At 41.8% G+C, this 20,259-nt stretch overlaps 1 protein-coding gene across 1 annotated transcript in view; it reads right to left on the bottom strand.

The window, feature by feature from the left end:
- Positions 1-20,259, bottom strand: part of homer1b (homer scaffold protein 1b) — a 254,861-nt gene that overhangs the window by 92,240 nt on the left and 142,362 nt on the right. Inside the window, exon 2 of the mRNA XM_039758379.1 lies at positions 10,131-10,287. Within this exon, the coding sequence (XP_039614313.1) occupies positions 10,131-10,287 (157 nt within the window). The remainder of the gene's footprint in view (positions 1-10,130; positions 10,288-20,259) is intronic.

Genomic DNA, 20,259 nt, shown 5'->3' with positions numbered 1-20,259 from the left:
GTATCCTCGTGTTCTTTTGAACTCATTTTAAAGTAACAGTCTCGACCCACTGGACTAATTCCTTTCATAATTTTAGAAACTTCACTTATGTCTCCTCTTAATCTCTGTTTGCTTAAACTGAAAATCTCAGCTCTTATAATGTTTCCTCGTAATTCACCCCCTGCAGTCCTGGAATCAGCCTAGTTGCTCTTCTCTGGACCTTTCCTAGCACTACTATATCTTTTTTTGTAGTCTGGGGACCAAAACTGTACACAGTACTCAAGATGAGGACTCACCAGTTTGTTATAAGGCTTGAGCAGAACCTCCTTGGATTTGTACATCACGGCGCTATATAACCTGTCATTCTGTTAGCCTACTTAATGGCTCGTGAACAACACTGTCTGGCAATTGATTATGTAGAGTTCACTACAACTCCTAAATCCTTCTCATAAGGAGTACTTTCAATTTTCAGACCTCTCATTATGTATTAAAACATAGCAATTTTAATTCATATGTGTAATAAGTTACATTTACTGACATTAAATTTCATCTGTCATAAATCTGCCCAAGCCTGTATGCTGTCAAGTCCTTCTTTAATAATTCAACAGATTCAAGATTATCGGACAATCCACCTAGCTTGGCATCATGTGAAAACCTAACCAGCTTGTTACTTATATTCCTATCCAAATCATTTAAATATATTAAAAATTGCAGTGGCCCCAGCACTGACCCCACTCTTAACATCAGCCTATTCTGAACATTTTCCTCACATCATAACCTTCTGCTTCCTGTGACTGAGCCAATTCTGCATCCATCTACAGTGCACACCACATCCTAAACTTCCACTTCTTTAAGTCTGTTGCCCAGCCTCTCATGTAGCACCTTATGAAATGCTTTCTGAAAGTCAAAATTAATAATATCATATGCAGCACTCTGATTGTATCCTTTTGTTGCATTCTCATGTAATTCCAGCATGTCAGTAAAACATGACCTCCCTCTTCTGAACCCAGCTGACTGTTCAGAACAACTCCTATTATTGCCACGTGTTACTCAATCTTTTTCCTCAATAATTGCTTCCATTAATTGAGTACAATACTTCAAAATAAATGAGACTGCAGATAGAATATTGATAACTTTAAATGTTTAAAATTCACCCCAAAATGAGAAACTTGTCTCAAAACTCCAGAGAACTACAACTGAATCTGTCTGTATGAATTGTGTATGTTCTCCCTGTATCAATATGGATTTATCCTGGTACTACAGTTTCTTTCCATCTCTCAAAGGTACAAGTCTCTCTATTATAAAAAAAAAATTTGGAAGGCTTGGAAGGAGACGATACATGATTTTCTCGGAGACACTTTAACGTCCCGCGAGACAAGGCAGTGAGACAAAAGAACAGCTGTTGTACAGGCCTTTAAATGATCGACGCGCAGCACGATAAGCAGAACACGCATGTCAGCAGCAGCAAGCCAGCAGCTGATCCGAACACATCTCCTCAGTGTGTGTTGAGCCCCCCCTTTACAACGCAAGCAGCAGAGATGTGAAGTGGCTGGTGCATAGCGCACCCCTGGGGTGGGACTAGGGGATGGGCAAGCAAAGCTAGCAGTGAGCAAAGCCCCTTAGTGTTTGAAAAAAATGCAGCTCTAGGGGTCCTCAGTATGGATGGGTGAATGAGTCTGCCCTCTGATGTCCCATTTGAAGGTGGTTTCTTTCCAGAAACCAATAGTACTCTATCAACTCCAGGATTGTGAATTCCAATATTGGAAGAAGTCGGTTTACAAAATAGATAGGATTTATAGTGTATAAAAGAAAGACTATGCCCGCACCTTGTAAAGACTGCCCATTAGATTGTAATGGGAAAGCCAACAGTTAAAAGAAACATTCAAGGAAAGTTGACACTTCTGTTATTTTTTTTTCCACAGCCACATAATGTAGGCATTCCTTAGTAGTTTTGATTAGCAAAATTTGCCACGGTGTTTTTTGCAGCAATTTGATAGTGAACCTGTTTGCCAAATTTTTCCCTAAAAATTTGCCGTTAGGCCAGCTTAGGCAAACTTCCTCAGCACCCCATAGTGCTTTGTGAGGTCAGTGTAACATCTCAGAGCTGTAGCGGCCAGCGATGGTTGGGACAGCAGAGTACATAACACTGATCCCCTGCATCAGAGGCTCAACATCTGCCATTGGAAGTCAGTGCTCACCTGCAGAACAAATGCAGAGGCTTACAACCAAAGGTGGCCGATGTGAAGCTCTTCCTCTTCCATGTTCTCCCCTGCCCCTCCTGAGCGTAGGAGGCCCCTCCCACCCAGCCACCCCTAAATCCAGCATCTAAATGGGCACCTGGCAAAACTGTGGGCAGTGCAGCTCCTGCCCTATCAGCTGGTGGACCCATCCCCCTTACTTCCACTAATCACTTGCCACATTCCCAACAGGCAGATCACCAGCTGCCATTACTTTGCAATTCTGTGGACACACTGACGTTCAGAAAAATGAATGAGTCCTGGATCAGTGGAGATTTCCATCCCCCTAACTCTTTTGTCTATCTCTCTTCATTGCTTTCCCTCTGGTTTTCTGTGCCTCTTATGTGCAACAGACTTGTGGGGGCATAGCCTTTGTGAATTCAAGCTTCCTCGCTACTGTCTGCTTGAAGTTTTACTTTCCTGCTGTTTAATTAGATTAATTGTCATGTATCAGGTCAAGAGTTTCACAAATAAAACTTCTTTCAAAACAAAAGCTAAACTTAATTTTCAAAGGAGTTTAAGTCCTTATGTAACGTCCTAAAAATTAAAAGAATTCAGAGGCATCCTGTAGACAGCTGCCCTGTTATAGATGGCATCTCTGGCAAGTTAAGCCAACTGCATCACATAATCAATCGCTTATAACTTATCGCCTTTGATACCATTGATCACTGTATTTTGTTCAAGAGGTGGGAAAATGACATTGGATTCACAGGCACCGTCCTTGCCTGGTTTAGTTCTTATTTTATCAAATCGATTCCAGTATAGGGCAGCACAGTGGCGCAGTGGAAGCGCTGCTGCTTCACAGTAAGGAGGCCTGGGTCTCCCGGGTCCTCCCTGCGTGGAGTTTGCATGTTCTCCCCGTGTCTGCGTGGGTTTCCTCCCACAGTCCAAAGACATGCAAGTTAGGTGCTTTGGCGATCCTAAATTGTCCCTAGTGTGTGCTTGGTGTGTGAGTGTGTGTGCCCTGCTCATGATTTATTCCTGCCTTGTGCCCTGTGTTGGCTGGGATTGGCTCCAGCAGACACCTGTGACCCTGTGTTAGGATATAGCAGGTTGGACAATGACTGACTGACTAATTCCAGTATGTACATAAATGTGCGGACAGATAAATATGGTGTCCTGCAGAGCTCTGTACTGAATATGGAGTTGGTATACAAAACCTTCGGCACTAACTCCGATTTCAACTCCTTAATTTACGGTACCACTGAATCAGACTCCAACTCCTCTATTTATAATCAGACTAATATGTTGATTGAAAGCACACAACTTAAAAGATACATGGCGCTTCAACACTGCCAGCGTTTATCATCAGGCTACCGTTTAGCACTCTGACCTTTTAAAGTTTGTATTTAAACGCTGGAGCAATGTTGTTGTGGCATACAAACACTGAATAACAGTAAACATTAAACTTACAAAATTTTTTAAAAGTCTAGTTGAAAAATATAGTTGAATCATATGTGAAACAGGCAATTTTAACACATAATATTACAATTTACATTTAGTCAGAATCTAGTAACTCTAGTAACCCAATAACCGTTTCCGATTCCGACTCCATGACTGGACTGCACAGCTCTGACTCGGACCTTTTCTGTTTTCATGTTACATGTTGCCATTAGGAACTATCATTGCAAGACAGCCTTAATTTTCACTCGCATGCAGGTGACACCCAATTATGCCTTTCTTGTAGACCAAGTAACGTTTTTCCAATGGTGTCTTTAATTAGTTGTGTCAGTGAATTAAAGGAGTGAATGGATGAGACCTACTCTCTGAATACAGAAAAAAATGAAATGCTAATTAGTTGGGGGAATGATGTTAACCGCAACAACATTCTGTCACTCTTTAACTCAGTTTGAATCACCATTGGTTTTACTGAATCAGTGCATCATTTAGGCATTATCTTTAGAACCTACCATGTCTTATAAAACACTGTCACACACGTGCGCTTAGGAGGCAGTCAACAAGCCCAGAGGCTTACACTCACCTAAAGGATTATTAGGAACACCTGTTCAATTTCTCATTAATGCATTTATCTAATCAACCAATCACATGGCAGTTGCTTCAATGCATTTAGGGTGTGGTCCTGGTCAAGACAATCTCCTGAACTCCAAACTGAATGTCAGAATGAGAAAGAAAGGTGATTTAAGCAATTTTGAGCGTGGCATGCTTGTTGATGCCAGACGGGCCGGTCTGAGTATTTCACAATCTGCTCAGTTACTGGGATTTTCACGCACAACCATTTCTAGGGTTTACAAAGAATGGTGTGAAAAGGGAAAAACATCCAGTATGCGGCAGTCCTGGGCGAAAATGCCTTGTTGATGCTAGAGGTCAGAGGAGAATGGGCCGACTGATTCAAGCTGATAGAAGAGCAACTTTGACTGAAATAACCACTCGTTACAACCGAGGTATGCAGCAAAGCATTTGTGAAGCCACAACACGCACAACCTTGAGGCGGATGGGCTACAACAGCAGAAGACCCCACCGGGTACCACTCATCTCCACTACAAATAGGAAAAAGAGGCTACAATTTGCATGAGCTCACCAAAATTGGACAGTTGAAGACTGGAAGAATGTTACCTGGTCTGATGAGTCTCGATTTCTGTTGAGACATTCAAATGGTAGAGTCAGAATTTGGCGTAAACAAAATGAGAACATGGATCCATCATGCCTTGTTACCACTGTGCAGGCTGGTGGTGGTGGTGTAATGGTGTGGGGGATGTTTTCTTGGCACACTTTAGGCCCCTTAGTGCCAATTGGGCATCGTTTAAATGCCATGGGCTACCTGAGCATTGTTTCTGACCATGTCCATCCCTTCATGACCACCATGTACCCATCCTCTGATGGTTACTTCCAGCAGGATAATGCACCATGTCACAAAGCTCGAATCATTTCAAATTGGTTTCTTGAACATGACAATGAGTTCACTGTACTAAAATGGCCCCCACAGTCACCAGATCTCAATCCAATAGAGCATCTTTGGGATGTGGTGGAACGGGAGCTTCATGCCCTGGATGTGCATCGAACAAATCTCCATCAACTGCAAGATGCTATCCTATCAATATGGGCCAACATTTCTAAAGAATGCTTTCAGCACCTTGTTGAATCAATGTCACGTAGAATTAAGGCAGTTCAGAATGGTGAAAGGGGGTCAAACACCGTATTAGTATGGTGTTCCTAATAATCCTTTAGGTGAGTGTATTATCACACAGGGGGTTGTATTGTGGTACTAATGCCTGTCTACTTTTATAGAACCAAGGAAGAAAAATAACCCACTCACACCATCAACAAATCCCACCCTGGAAAATGACTCCACATCAATATTCACATTCGGCCCTATTTTGATGACGCCACTTCAGTCCAGACAGAACGACGCTACTTCCGGTCCCTCGCCAATGACGTCACTTCCGTCCAGCCCAAATGGCGTCACTTCTGGTCCCTCGCTGATGACATCACTTCCTGCCACATCATTTCCTACAGCCATTTTACCTACTGTATAAAAGCAAATGCCTCAGATCCAATTTTGTCGAATGTATGATTTATTTTGAATCTTTTTTGACCATCTATTGCATCCAAGCAATACATGGGGCAATTCCCCAACACTTTATATTTGTTTTGTGATCTTATTTCATCACAACACATATTAAGACATTTTCTATATATTATGCACTGAGAAATTAAGTCATGCATTTATTTCTAGTAGGATTGATTACTGTCATGCAATTTTCACTGACTGTTAAATTTGTTATTTATGTAGCGTTCATCTTTATGTAGCGTTCAGGTGCTGCTGCACGAATTACAAGAACAACAAAGTTCTCAAATCCTTAAACAGGCTCCCAGTTAAGCTTAGGGCTGATTTCAAAATCCTCCATTTAACTTCTAAAGACTTAAATGGCCAAGGCCCTGTTTACTTATCTGAACATTTCATTACTTACAAATTACAGTGCACTTTAATGACAGCCTACTTAAGGTTCCTTTCTCTACACCCCCTTAGAACTGCCCCCCCCAGCCTAATTAAGAATAGTTAAAGAGCCCCTAAGCTGCAGAATGATCTGCATTGTTAATGTAGGACTGTAATGTGCCTTCAGTCTCAGATTTTAAATCCCAGCTGAAGAGTCACAACTTCTGTTTAGCATACCCTGACTAGAGTTTCTGATAAACTGTGCATACTGCATCTGTTTGTTAGTCATTTTTACAGAAATACAGGTAGTATGACATTTATAAACTGTTACTAATTCTCTGGATGTGGCATTCGTGCCACTGTTCTGCTGCAATGCTGCTCTCCTGCCCATGGAAAAATCATCTGAGATGAAGGACCATTGGAATGTTTGGATGGAAAGATACTCTCATCAGATTGGATGGCCAGCACAAACTCCACAACAGAATACCTGAGAAGGGGTGATCGGTCAAGGTCTTCATGGCTGTGACTATGTCTGACTTTGTCTTTGACTTTCTCTTTTACAATTGTCATCTCCTCTGTTGTCAACTGGCCACAGTTCATCAGTTGATTAATGGACAGATATGTTTGGATTCCATTTATGTTTAATCAGTTTCTACCTTGTTCTTTGTGCTTTTTAACAAATCTACATTTGAAAGTGTATTAGTTCTGGTTTTAGGAATTAGTATAACCTATATTTGCATTTTACCTGAGAATTAGTTTCTAGCCCTCTGCACCTGCACTCAGTGAAGAGTGATTGACAGAAATGAGTTGTATTGTATTGTATTGCACTTAAAAAAGGTTTTTATTACCATGAAATATGAGACTTTTGTGTAACCACAGTTGACAGAGCATTCCTCTGACTGTGAAAGTGTGTTTTCTCTGTAATCAAGAAAGCTCTAGAAAGCAACAATGCATCTCAATACGCAACGGAATCTTATCTCAGGGAAGCACAGTGGCACAGTGGTTAGCACTGTTGATTCACAGCTCAGGTCACATTTTTGTCAGCAATTACTGATCCAGCATAGCTGGTAGACTCATCTCCATCCCACAGGGACACTGAAAAGACCATTGAACTATTATAATCTTTTAAAATTGGTTCTGTTTGTCCTTCCCCATTGACTTCAAAACAGTTCACTGAGTTTGACAAAATTTCCGAACCTCTTGGCTATTTCATTGAACTTGAGGCAAAACAAATTCAACAGGATTCACTCATCACTGTTCCATAGCACACCAATAAAATTGATTATATCCTATGGCTCTCATTCACACCACTGCAGAGGAGCACAGTGCAATTTTAATACATGTGATATGCTTCAGTCCTCCCTGCGTGGAGTTTGCATGTTCTCCCCGTGTCTGCGTGGGTTTCCTCCCATAGTCCATGCAGGTTAGGTTCATTGGCAATCTTAAATTGTCCCTAGTGTGTGCTTGGTGTGTTGGTGTGCGCGCCCTGTGTTGGGCTGGCGCCCTACCCAGGGTTTGTTTCCTGCCTTGCGCCCTGTGTTGGCCGGGATTGGCTCCAGCAGACCCACGTGACCCTGTGGTTAGGATAGCGGGTTGGATAATGGATGGATGGATGATATGCTTCATATTTTCTGAGACACAAGGAAATGCACCATGATGTACATTAACGTTTTGTATGCAGGAAACTGTACAATGCAACTACTCTTTGTAATTTCATACAAATGAGTTTGACCAGATGCACACTGTAGTCTCTGTGAAACAGAGTCCCAAGTATTGTCATTGTCTGTAGCACATCTTTAGGACTGGACTTCCCATAATTGCTTTCACAATTGGCAAAGTGGGCCTTAATACAGTACATCCCACATGGCTCATCAACACATCTACACATGACAGGAGATGATGGCAATTTTTTTTATTTTTTCCTTAGGGAACTTTATTTAAACACAAAATGATAGGCAGGTGCATGCTGAGTTAGTGCATACTGACTTTCACAGTCACATTTGAGTTTCTGCACACGTATATGTGTGAATAAGTCTTCAAGAAAATGTTCCCAAGTATTGCTGCAAGCCAGCTGTTAATTCCAAAATACACAGAATACTGTAATAGAACTGAGTTGAACTATACTGCCAGGCAACATCGTTTCTAGAAATTTCTCTTAGTATTGCACCCCAACACACAGCAAAAACAGAAAGTGTTCAGAGCCCTTCACTTTTTGCACAATTCATATTTTGTGGATTTAACTATAAATGGATGGATTTGCCATTTTGCCTATCAATCTAAACTCAATAACCCACAATGACAAAATGAAAACGTGCTCTCAGAAAGGTTTGCAAATGTATTAAAAATCAAAAATGGAATACTCTTATTTATATACAGTAAGTATTCAGATCCTTAATTCACTACTTTGAGGAAGCCCCCTTTCCAAAAATTCCAGCTTCAAGTCTTCTTGAGTAAGTCTCTACAAGTTTTGCACACCTGGATTTGTTCAGTTTATTCCATTCTTCCTGGAAGATCCTCTTATGCTCCATTAAATTGGATGGGAAATGTCTGTAAACTGCCATCTTCAGATCTCTCCACATGTTCTACGGAGTTCAAGTCTGGGGTATTGCCTGGTTCACCGAAGAACCATCAGAGACTTGTGACTAAGCAACACCAGCATTGTCTTGGCTGAACGCTTTAGGTCACTGTCATGGTTCAAGTTGAATCATCTCCCCAATTCTAGGTCATGTGCACTCTGAAGCAGATTTTCTTCAAGGACCCCCTCTGTATTTTGCTACATTCATCCTTCCCTCAAATCTGACCTGTCTCCCTGTCCCTGCCACTGAGAAGCACCTCCCATAACATGATACTGCCACCATAAGGATAGTATTAGGCAGGTGATGAGACATAATGCTTAAAGTTCAAAGAGTTCAATCTTTGTCCCATCAGACCAGAGATTCTTTGTCCTCAAGCTCTCAAAGTCCTTTAAATGGTGTTTGGTAAACTCCAAGCAGCGTCTCATATGCGCCTGATGGATGGAGTGCAGCTCAGATGGCCGTCCTTCTGACAGGTTCTTCCATCTGAAGCTCTGTTAGACTGACCATTGGGTTTTTTGGTCACCTCTCTGACCAAGGCCCTTCTTGCCCATTACTCAGTTTAACTGAAAGGCCAACTCTAGGGAGAGTCCTGGTTGTCCCAAACTTCTTCCATATCAAAATTATTGAGGCCACTGTGCCCCTGGGAACACTTGAAAGCATTACAAATGGTTTTACCTCCTTGTCGTGACCACTGCTTCACCACAATCGCGTAGGTCTACTGAGAGTTCCTTGGACTTCACAAATTGTTTTTTGTCCTGATATGCAGTGTAAATTGTGGACCTTCTATACACAGGCGTGTGCCTTTCTACATGATGTCCAGTCAATTCAGTTTCCCACAGGTGGACTCCAATCAAGTTCTAGAAACATCTCAAGCAAACAGGATGGAGCTGACCACAATGTGGAGTGCCACAACAAAGGGTCTGAATACGTACATGAATGAGAGATTTCAGTTTATGATATATTAACAGATTTGAAAAATCTTTCCAAAACATGTTATCACTTTGTCATTATGTATATCTATCATTGAGTATAGATGGGTAAAAAACAGAACATTTATCCATTGTAAATTAAATTTAAAATGCAATAGTGCATAAAGCAAAGAGATCTGAATCATTTCTGAATCCACTGTAAATGCCATTAACATCACAATACATAAGACATGACACCATAACAACATTATATGCAGCTAGAGAGAATTATAGTATATTGATGATGTAGAAATGCCCGCATGCCCAGTAATATAAAATGAGTAAATCAAACCTTATGTTGTATATTGTCTTTATTATGAGCTCAATCAAAAAGTAATCAATTTAAGCACAACATAAAGAATGTTGAACAGTCAGAAACCCCAGATAATGCAGTCCATTAAAAAAGTGTCTGAAATTGACATTCAAACACGCTCCCGCCCCTCAGATAGACATCCAAAAAAAAAAATGTCCTTACCTTGGACCCATCCAAGCTGATTATCCTGTACACGTTCCTCGTGCTGTCGTAGAAGTAGGAGACAGTCACCGCATGCTTGCTGGTTGGGACCCAGTTTTTTTTGGTGCTTGGGTCAATTTGGAAGACATGAGCTCTGGTGCTGTAGATGGGCTGTTCCCTGAGAGGAAGAAAGAAGAAATGATGAATCTGGTTGGGTCGCAGCACTGTGGTCTCACCGAGTCTCCCAGGTGACTCGGACCTGTCCTGAACTTGGCAGATCACCTCGCCCTGCATGGCGGGTTGTGTGTTCTGCAATATTTGGTACAGGGTGTTTGGAAAATTTACAAAGAAATCTAAGAGTGACGAACTGCACTGAAACGTAGGTGCTGCCTGTTAAGTGGCAAAAGGAAGAGTGTCAAACCAAAAATAGAGAACAAGAAACAGTAAACTGTGTCAGCCCACTCCCCCACCCATCCCTCCTTTACTCCCACCCCTAGTCTGCTCTTCTTGATTTGATTTAAACTGGACCCGCCACTGCATTCAGAAGGAAATCTGATCATTTAATGGGAGAGTAAAATCAACACTGTTCCTTAATGAGCATTTGTTTGGGAATCGGAGAGCTCAAAGCAAGAGCAAAAAGAAAAAGAGCAGTTTATAGATGCACTTCTGGGATTGATTTCATTAAACTAAAAACCAGGGATCACCTCCATATTACTCTCCTTGTGTATATACAGTACGTGAGTGTGGCTCCTTAGCGTGCACACTCTCATGTTCTGGCACATCACTTTGACAGATAGCGTGTGCTCCACTGGAGACTCCAATCAATTCTCTCAAGGGAGCCTGGCGACACTTGTGCATTCCAACCAGTTGACCTTTCTGACCCTCATGCTATTCTTAACCTCACAGAGGCACATCCTCCAGTATTAATGGCCAGGAAAGTGGCACACTTGGCCACCAATTAGAAGGGAAATGTTGCAACACTGCCTCCAGCCCTCAGCCTGGAACACACGCGTCATTCCTTGACACAGAACGGCAACCAAAAACATCAGAGACCATTTTCAGGACGAAACAAAAGCTAAATGCTATTTTCTATGTGTTCATTTAAGGCAGCACTGTGGCCTGGGTTCTCTTCCCGGGTCCTCCCAGCGTGGAGTTTGCGTGTTCTCCCCGTGTCTGCGTGGGTTTCCTCTGGGTGCTCCAGTTTCCGCCCACAGTCCAAAGACATGCAGGTTAGGTGCAGTGGCGATCCTAAATAGGGTCACTATTGTCCCTTGTGTGTGCTTGCTGTGTGAGTGTGTGTGCCCTGCAGTGGGCTGGTGTCCTGCCCGTGATTTGTTCCTGCCTTGTGCCCTGTGTTGGCTGAGACTGGCTCCAGCAGACCACCGTGACCCTGTGTTAGGCTATAGCGGGTTGGACTCCAATTTTGTCACTCCACTGACACTTGGCCACCAATTAGAAGGGAAATGTTGCAACACTGCCTCTAGCCCTCAGCTTGGAACACACGCGTCATTCCTTGACACAGAATGGAAACAAAAAACATCAGAGACCCTTTTCAGGGTGAAACAAAAGCTAAATGCTATTTTCTATGTGTTCATTTAAGGCAGCACTGTGGCACAGTGGGTTAGCACTGCTACCTAAGCCCCCCAGAGACTTGGGTTTGATTCCCTTGTGAGCCACTGTGTAGTGTTTGCACATTCTGCCCATTTTCATTTGGGACTCTTCTGGTTTCAACTTGAATATTTTACGTCAATTGATGCCCTTTGATTTACATGCTATGAATTTGAATGGGAGTTTGGCCAGCTATGGACTAGCATTCCGTCTGGCAATCAATCACGTTAGTGCACATAATACTGACAAGATGTTCCCCAGGCACTTTGTAATTCTGCAATGGATGGATTTGTTATTTAGTTGTAATTTCTTATCTTTAGGGTCATCATAGGGGTCCAGTAGTTGGAAACACTGCCTAAAATCTTCAGTCTAGGGTTCAAACCATGGCCCAGTCACTGCCTGTGTTTGTTATCCATTTTGTGCAGATTTCTCTGAGTACTGTCATATCACTTGCAGAAATTCTCTGGCGATTCTGCCCTTATGGGGTGTATTGATGAAGGGAATGAGACAGAGGAGAGGAGTCAGGGGAGAACTTTGTTTCTTGGTGCTAATAGAATTGCCTACATCTTAGCATTAGTAAAACCAAGGTACTGGCAATTAATTTCCAATGCATCAAAGAGCATCCATTACAGGTCACTAATCAAGGAGTGGTCCACTCCTACAGTACTTGGGGTCCACACTGATGACAGGTTGGACTGGTCTCGCAAAACAGCACCTATATAAGAAAGGGCAGAATAGGCTCTTGTTCCATAGGAGACTGAGTTCGTTTTAATGTGGGAACTGACATCCTTCACATCTTCTATAACTTTGTGATGGCTGTGGTGTGCTGGGTGGGTAACATCACTTCAAGAAAAGCCCACCGAATCAGCAAGCTAATTAAAAGGGCAAGCTTAGTTATAGGGCACTCTGGACCCCTTGGAGGTTCTATCTATCTATCTATCTATCTATCTATCTATCTATCTATCTATCTATCTATCTATCTATCATATAATGCCATTCATATCTATCTATCTATCTATCTATCTATCTATCTATCTATCTATCTATCTATCTATCTATCTATCATATAATGCCATCATATATCTATCTATCCATCTCATCTATCTATCTATCTATCTATCTATCTATCTATCTATCTATCTATCTAAATGGTGTCAAGCATATGTTAATTTGTAAGTCTAAACTGTTTCATTATGTGTGTGTGTGTATGAGTGGGCTCTGTGGACTGGCAGCCTGTTCTGGGATGGCTTCTTCTTTGTGCCCAGTGCTGTTGGGATAGCCTCCAGCCCCCATAAGCGTGCACCAGAATTCAAGGTGATTTACTGTAATGATTTCTGTTTAAAAACAGTAAAAGTATGGTTTGCATAGGCATAGCATGTGGTTGAAATGTTTCAGTTTTTTTTAGTTTTATATTTTTCTGTAAATATTGATGATGTCATTTACTGCCATTTTATGAGACGGTTTCTGTAATGCTGCATGCTACTTGTTACAAGAGCCACACAAACTGTGATGCATGACATCATGACAGCCATCATTTTTAAGGATGGAAGAAATCCAAACTTTGTTTACATAAAAGAAAGACCTCAGTAAAAGAAATCTAAATCTTGAGCAAAAATAATACAGAGGAATACTTTTAGGTTTAGATGTGTATTCAAATTTGGTTTTGTCCAGTAAACTACTTCAGTCATCTTCGATTCGCAGTGATTTCACCCTGGCTTATACCTGACTACTTTCATTGGGCAGCTCTGGAGTTTCATGTCTGTCTTCATCTGTGTATGAAAAAACATCAATACAAACATAACAAAATTTATGTGTGCTGTTTTACACTAAAAAATAAAAACTTTCATCATGTGAACGCAGATTTATTTTTGCCTGCAGGAACATCTTTATCACGAGTAAATAAGTAAATGTGTAAATGAGTAAATAAATGATCAACTTCTTCAGGGACAATACACAAAAATACATATCGCTGAATTACAATTATCTACTCCAATGCCCATTAAATCTATTTACCCTCAGCAAGTGTGGTGGGGGGCAACAGCTGCAAGATAGGAACCAACTCTGAAAAGAATTGCCAGTCAACACTTTTGGTGAAGTTTATTGTCCACAATCAATCTAAGAATATGGACTGTGAGCAGAATTAGGTCTCCCACAGAGAAAATTCAAACATACAAAGTCCATCCACACTGTGGCCTCAACAGGCTCGAATCAATGCTATTTCCACTGTAATCATGACACTCATGCAACAACAGGTAATAAAGACTAATATAATATAATATAATATAATATAATATAATATAATATAATATAATATAATATAATATAATATAATATAATATGCTACCATGGCTGTTCGTTTGTCTGTCCAGGATTTTAAATCACCTGCAGCACGCAATCAGTTTGAACTATTGACCTAAAATTTGGTACACATATACTACGTGACGTCTACTATCAACTTTCGGGGTGATGATTGACCTCCAAGGCTATTCCTCTTTTTATTTTTATTTTATTTTATTGTAGAATTAACTTGTTAGCGGCCAGCAGGGCAGCCGTGCGGCACATGCGTACGGGTGCCGTTCTCATTCCTACCACCTTCGCCATCACTTCCCCCACCTCTTCATATCTTAAATCATTCTTGAGGCAGATTGAATACTTATGTGCCAGCTTAAGTGAAAAATTAAAGAAAACATACTAAGTAATTGCAACACAAACCCTGACTTGATCAGTTTTAACAGGTGAAGATGCCGACAGAAGAAGTAAAGAAGCGGGCTGCAAAGGGTAGAGAAAGAAGAGCTGCTCAGGAAGCAACAAGCACATCAACCTCTGAGCAAATGAACGCTAAATGTACAAATAAAGAGCATGAAAACTAGGAATGCCCAAGTCAAGTGCATTTACTGTACATTAGCGTGCAGTACACTGTTACTTGTATAATATAATAAGCTAAGGTTTGTGAACATCTTTCACATGATTACTTAACAGCAAGTATTATGATCTTAATTGAAAGCGTATGAAGTGATATGCATTGGTAAAGCAAAAAATCAATTGGGCCAGTGCCAGTCTCAGTGAAGTTATCAAGGTTTGTGTGTATCTTAAGACAAACTGCTCAAGAAGGTGACATAGTAGAAAGCAAAAAAAGAGTGGTGACATCTGTTGAGCATGAAGCAAATTGCAGAAGCCGATTACATGACAGGAAGAAGAAGACATGACAACTGCGGCATCCACTGACCATCAAGTACATATGACGTGGCAGCCTGCTGGTACTTGTGCACTACTGAGGCTAGAACCTTGATCTTGACCATTTTAATCAAAAGCTTATGATCTGATAAGTTCTGGAAAGTAAAAAAAATGAGCTTAACCCTAACCTTTGGAAAAGTAAAGTGATTGACAAAGTGACAAGGCAGAAAGAGTCATACTGGTGGGCAGAAATGTTTGTTTTAATAAAATCTCACTCCTTGCAAGCGCATCTATTGATAATCCCCTAGGATGTGATACATCTTCCAAATTCATAATCAAGTAAAAGTATTGTGTTTATTGATCATTGACTATAATGAAGAACTCTGTAATGTTAAAAATGAAAAAGAAGATCAGCAGCATCTGTGAAGCTGTATTATTTCATGGGGAAAACAAAACACTATCCCAAAATGGAAATGTTCAGTTTGATCTATATGAACCACCTTTATATGAGGACTGGAGATCTGTGTGTTTCCTAGTATAATCACCCATCCATCCATTATCCAACCCACTATATCCTAACTACAGGGGTCACCTGGACTCAGGGCGCAAGGCAGGAAACAAATCCTGGGCAGGGTGCCAGCCCACCGCAGGGCACACACACACACACACCTTCACACCAAGCACAATTTAGGATCGACAGTTCAACTAACCTGCATGTCTTTGGACTGTGGGAGGAAACCCACACATACACGGGGAGAACATGCAAACTCCACGCAGGAAGGACCCAGGAATCGAACCCAGATCTCCTTACTGCGAGGCAGCAGCTCTACCCACTGCGCCACCCTGGTATAATCATATAATAATTAAATAATATATATATACAGTATATATAAATAATAATATAATAATATATAATCTATATATATAATATTAATATAAAGTATACATATAAATATAATATATAATCTATATATATATACAGTGGCATCCGGCTGGGGTGGAGCCCAGCCAGGACGCCCAGGAGGACCGGAGGAGGGCTTGTACCTCCTCCAGACCACGAGGGGGCGACCACCCTGGTTGTATTGGGGGCCGGGGGCCTTGGAAGCCCAACCCTGTAGGGGCCCGTGGCCACCGCCAGGTGGCACCCCAGTGCCTGAAGAAACCTGGAGCTCAGCACTTCCGCCACACCAGGAAGTGCTGGGGGGAAGAAGACAGGGGACCCCCGGAGGGCTTCCGGGTGCGCAGCTGGCACTTCTGCCACACTGGGGCGTGTCTGCAGAGGAATGCAGGGAAGCAGCTGGAGCCCATCCGGGTTCCTATATAAGGGGCTGCCTCCCTTCATTCAGGAGCGGAAGTCGGGTGGAAGAAGGACGGAGCTGGAGGGAGGACTTTAGGCGGCCAGGAGAAAGGCAGTTAGACTGTGAGGCCTGGACTTTGGGGGATCGGTGCTGGAGGCACTGGGGGTGCACATAAGTATTGTACATAGTGTGGTATATAATAAATGAGTGTGTTAGGTGCAAAAACGATGTCCGTCTGTCTGTGTCCGGGCCAAGTTCCACAATATATATATATATATATATATATATATATATATATATACCTGTATATATAAAGTAGAATGTCATTCTGTCTGTCTGTCTGTATGTTTCCTATACAATCCTACATCCTTTCACCAATCTGGACCAAACTTTGCATAGTTGCTTTCTACAACCATACAGACAAGATAGTTTACTTCGGAACCCAAAGTCTTGACCCTGGGGGTCCAAGTGTTTTTTTATTTTCCTGTGTGCTACAGTTTACACACCAATGCCACCTGCTGGCTCAGAGCAAGTGAAGAACCCAGACAGAATAAAGTCAGACTAGCTTAACATTACTTAACTGGGCAACACCACATTCTGCTTCTGTCTACTTTAATATACAAAGGAGTACTATGAACTTTTGCAGGGAGATTGATTGAAAGTGGAAGTGCAGAGCAACACAATGGAGAATCAGAGGGTTGTTGTTTAGCTCTTGGTTGGCTTTTCTTCATAATTTAAGCACACAAACTGTTCATCTTGAGTTAAGAGGATGCGTCAGACATGATAGCCTTCGTGCTTACCATCCAGCAAGAAGTTACCAGAGTTCTGCAATCCAACAAGAAACCAAAAAGAACAAATTCTCGACTCACAAGAGCCATTGAAGAGACATTGATAGAGGGGCAGTGTGGATGACAGACGGGACAGTTAGCAGTAACAACAGGGTCACCATTTAAAAAACACATAAACCTTTGGTTTCTTTCCTTAACCCATTCTACAAATATACCCGGGCAGACCAGGTACATTGGCTAATATGATATATTCTGTGTGATTAGAGCTGGTCCCTGGCTTGTGCCCGACAATGCCACGAAGGGCTCCAGCCCTCACATCCTTCACCAGGATTAGATGGGTTTCAGAATGTTATGTAATGATAAATAATGATTTCACATCAAAATATGGACTATCATAACATGTATATATACAGTATTCACTACATGAATCAGTGACTGCCAGCAAGCACTGTGGAAAGTCCAGCTAGAGTGTGCATTGGTAAATGTTGAAAGAAAAGCGCTTTGGGACTTGAATCAATGCTATTGATTTTTATACATAAAATAGATTATAATCATCCTGTATAATAACCCCAAGTAAATACAAATGTGCTTCATTATGTGTACCACTAGAAAACCCATGAGATTCTGGAATATATCCATCTCTCCATCCATTACTGACCCCACCTAATCCAGTGCAGGGTGGTGCAGGCTGGACACCATCCCAGCAGCATCAGGTGTAAGCAGGACTGACCCACTGGATGGCGTGCCAGTACTGTTCAAGGCAGTACAGATTCAGGGGCTGGAATATAGGTATGATATAGGCATCATTTACTACCTTTACCTACAAAAGTGGCATGCAAAAGTATGGGCACCCTTGCATAAAGTGTTTGTTACTGTGAATAGTTAAATGACCAGAATATGAACTGATCACCAAAAGGCATACAGTTAAAGATGACATTTCTTTTTAGCGTTTTATGCAAGGTTAGCGTATTGTTTTTGTTTTGTACAACTGCACAGTGAAAAAAGGAAAAGAGCACCATGCAAAAGTTTGGGCACCCCTAGATATTTAAGGTCTCGGATAACGTTTCCCAGGGTCTCGGACCTTCATTAGCTCATTAGGGCTACGACTTGTTCACAGTCATCATTAGGAAACCCCAGGTGATGCAGATTCTCTGACTCCTCACAGCTTGTCCTAACAATCATCAGCCATGGGCTCCTCTATGCAGCTGCCTAGCAGTCTGAAATACTGTGGAACCTCGGTTCACGAACGTCTCGGTACACGTACAAATCGGTTTTCGGCCAAAAAGTTTGCCAAACTTTTGCCTCGGTTCACGACCACACACTCGGCATACGAACAAGCCATTCCCTTTCGGTTTGTACATGTTCAGTCTCTCCCTGTGCATTTCCTGTGCTGCAAGCGAGCGAGCAAGAAAGAGAGAGCACGACACACACACACAGGCGCATGAGAGAGACATTCACATACACACAGGTGCGCGACAAAGACACACACACAGAGGTGAGGAGACAGAGGCACACACACGCACAGGCACGCGAGACAGAGGCACGCACACACACAGGCGAGCGAAACAGAGGCACACACACACACACAGGTGCACAAGACAGAGGCACACACACACACACAGGTGCGCAAGACAGAGGCACACACACAGGCGCTCCAGGCTCGCGAAAGAGACACACACACACACGAAAGAGAGAGAGAGTAAGAGAGAGGGATAGCGGGACAGAAGGAGAGCGGGACGCATAAGGTAGAAAAGGCTTGTTTTTGTTTTCAGTTCTGTTTACAGCGATCGGTTCATAGCGTGCATTGTGGCAATTTTACTTTTCTTGGTGGTTTATTAAATTACGGATTTTTCAAATTAAATTTTTTTTCCCTGTGCTTAAAACTCATTAAAAAAAGTGTTTTTAGCGAGAGGTTCGTAGCGCAATAGCGCAAACTATTGCAGTGTAAGTTTACTCTGTTGTTCAAGGTTATCTCAGTGTTATTCAATGTTTTTACATTTAGTTTACTATTACGCTGTGCATTCTGTGGTATACAGTAATCCCTCCTCGATCGCGGGGGTTGCGTTCCAGAAACCCCCGCGATAGATGAAAATCCGCGAAGTAGAAACCACATGTTTGTATGGTTATTTTTATATATTTTAAGCTCTTATAAACTCACCCACACTGTTAACATTATTAGAGCCCTCTAGACATGAAATAACACCTTTTAGTCAAAAGTTTAAACTGTGCTCCATGACAAGAATGAGATGACAGTTCTTTCTCACAATTAAAAGAATGCAAACCTATCTTTTCTTCAAATGAGCGCCGTCAGGAGCAGAGAATGTCAGAGAGATAGAGAGAGCATGACAGAAAAACAAACAATCAAAAAATCAATACGTGCTGTTGGGCTTTTAAGTATGAGCACCGCGATAAAGCAGCCGCAAAGAAGGGAGCAATGTGAAGGTAGTCTTTCAGCATTTTTTAAAGTAGCCTCCGTATCTTCTAAACAAACAGCCTCTGTGCAAACAGCCCTCTGCTCACACCCCTCCGCCAGAGCAGAGAACGTCAGAGAGAGAGAGCTCGCGAGATTAAAGCAAACAATCAAAAAATCAATACGTGCTTTCATTTCTTAGAAGAGCGTCCATATCCTCTAGGCAAACAGCCCCTCTGCTCACACCCCCTCCGTCAGGCGCAGAGAATGTCAGAGAAAGACCGAAAAAAGCAAACAATCCGCTCGGGGAAGCACATTGTATATCATTGAGGAGTTTTAGTTAATATGTAATACATGCTCTGATTGGGTAGCTTCTAAGCCATCTGCCAATAGCGTCCCTTGTATGAAATCAACTGGACAAACAAACTGAGGAAGCATGTACTTTAAATTAAAAGACCCATTGTCCGAGAAATCCATGAACCAGCGAAAAATCCGTGATATATATTTAGATATGCTTACATTTAAAATCCGCGATAGAGTGAAGCTGCGAAAGTCGAAACGCGATATAGCGAGGGATTACTGTAATTAACTATATTTGTGCTTAAAAACTAAAAAAGTGTATATGGTATTTACATACAGTTTGTACAGTCTGGAACGGATTAATTGTATTTACATACAATCCTATGGTGGAAACTGCTTCGGTTCACAACCAAATCGGTTTACGACCAGAGTTTTGGAATGAATTATGGTCGTGAACCGAGGTTCCACTGTATAAAGAACTGATGCTCACACAACAGGAGAAGGCTACAAGAAGATAGAAAAGTGTTCTTAGATAGCTGTTTCCTCAATTTGTGATGTTTTTAAGAAATGCC

Source organism: Polypterus senegalus, chromosome 7, assembly GCF_016835505.1.
Source record: "Polypterus senegalus isolate Bchr_013 chromosome 7, ASM1683550v1, whole genome shotgun sequence".
Lineage (NCBI taxonomy): Eukaryota > Metazoa > Chordata > Cladistia > Polypteriformes > Polypteridae > Polypterus > Polypterus senegalus.
Note: the sequence above shows the minus strand (reverse complement) of the source record. Positions and strands in the feature narration are given on the sequence as shown.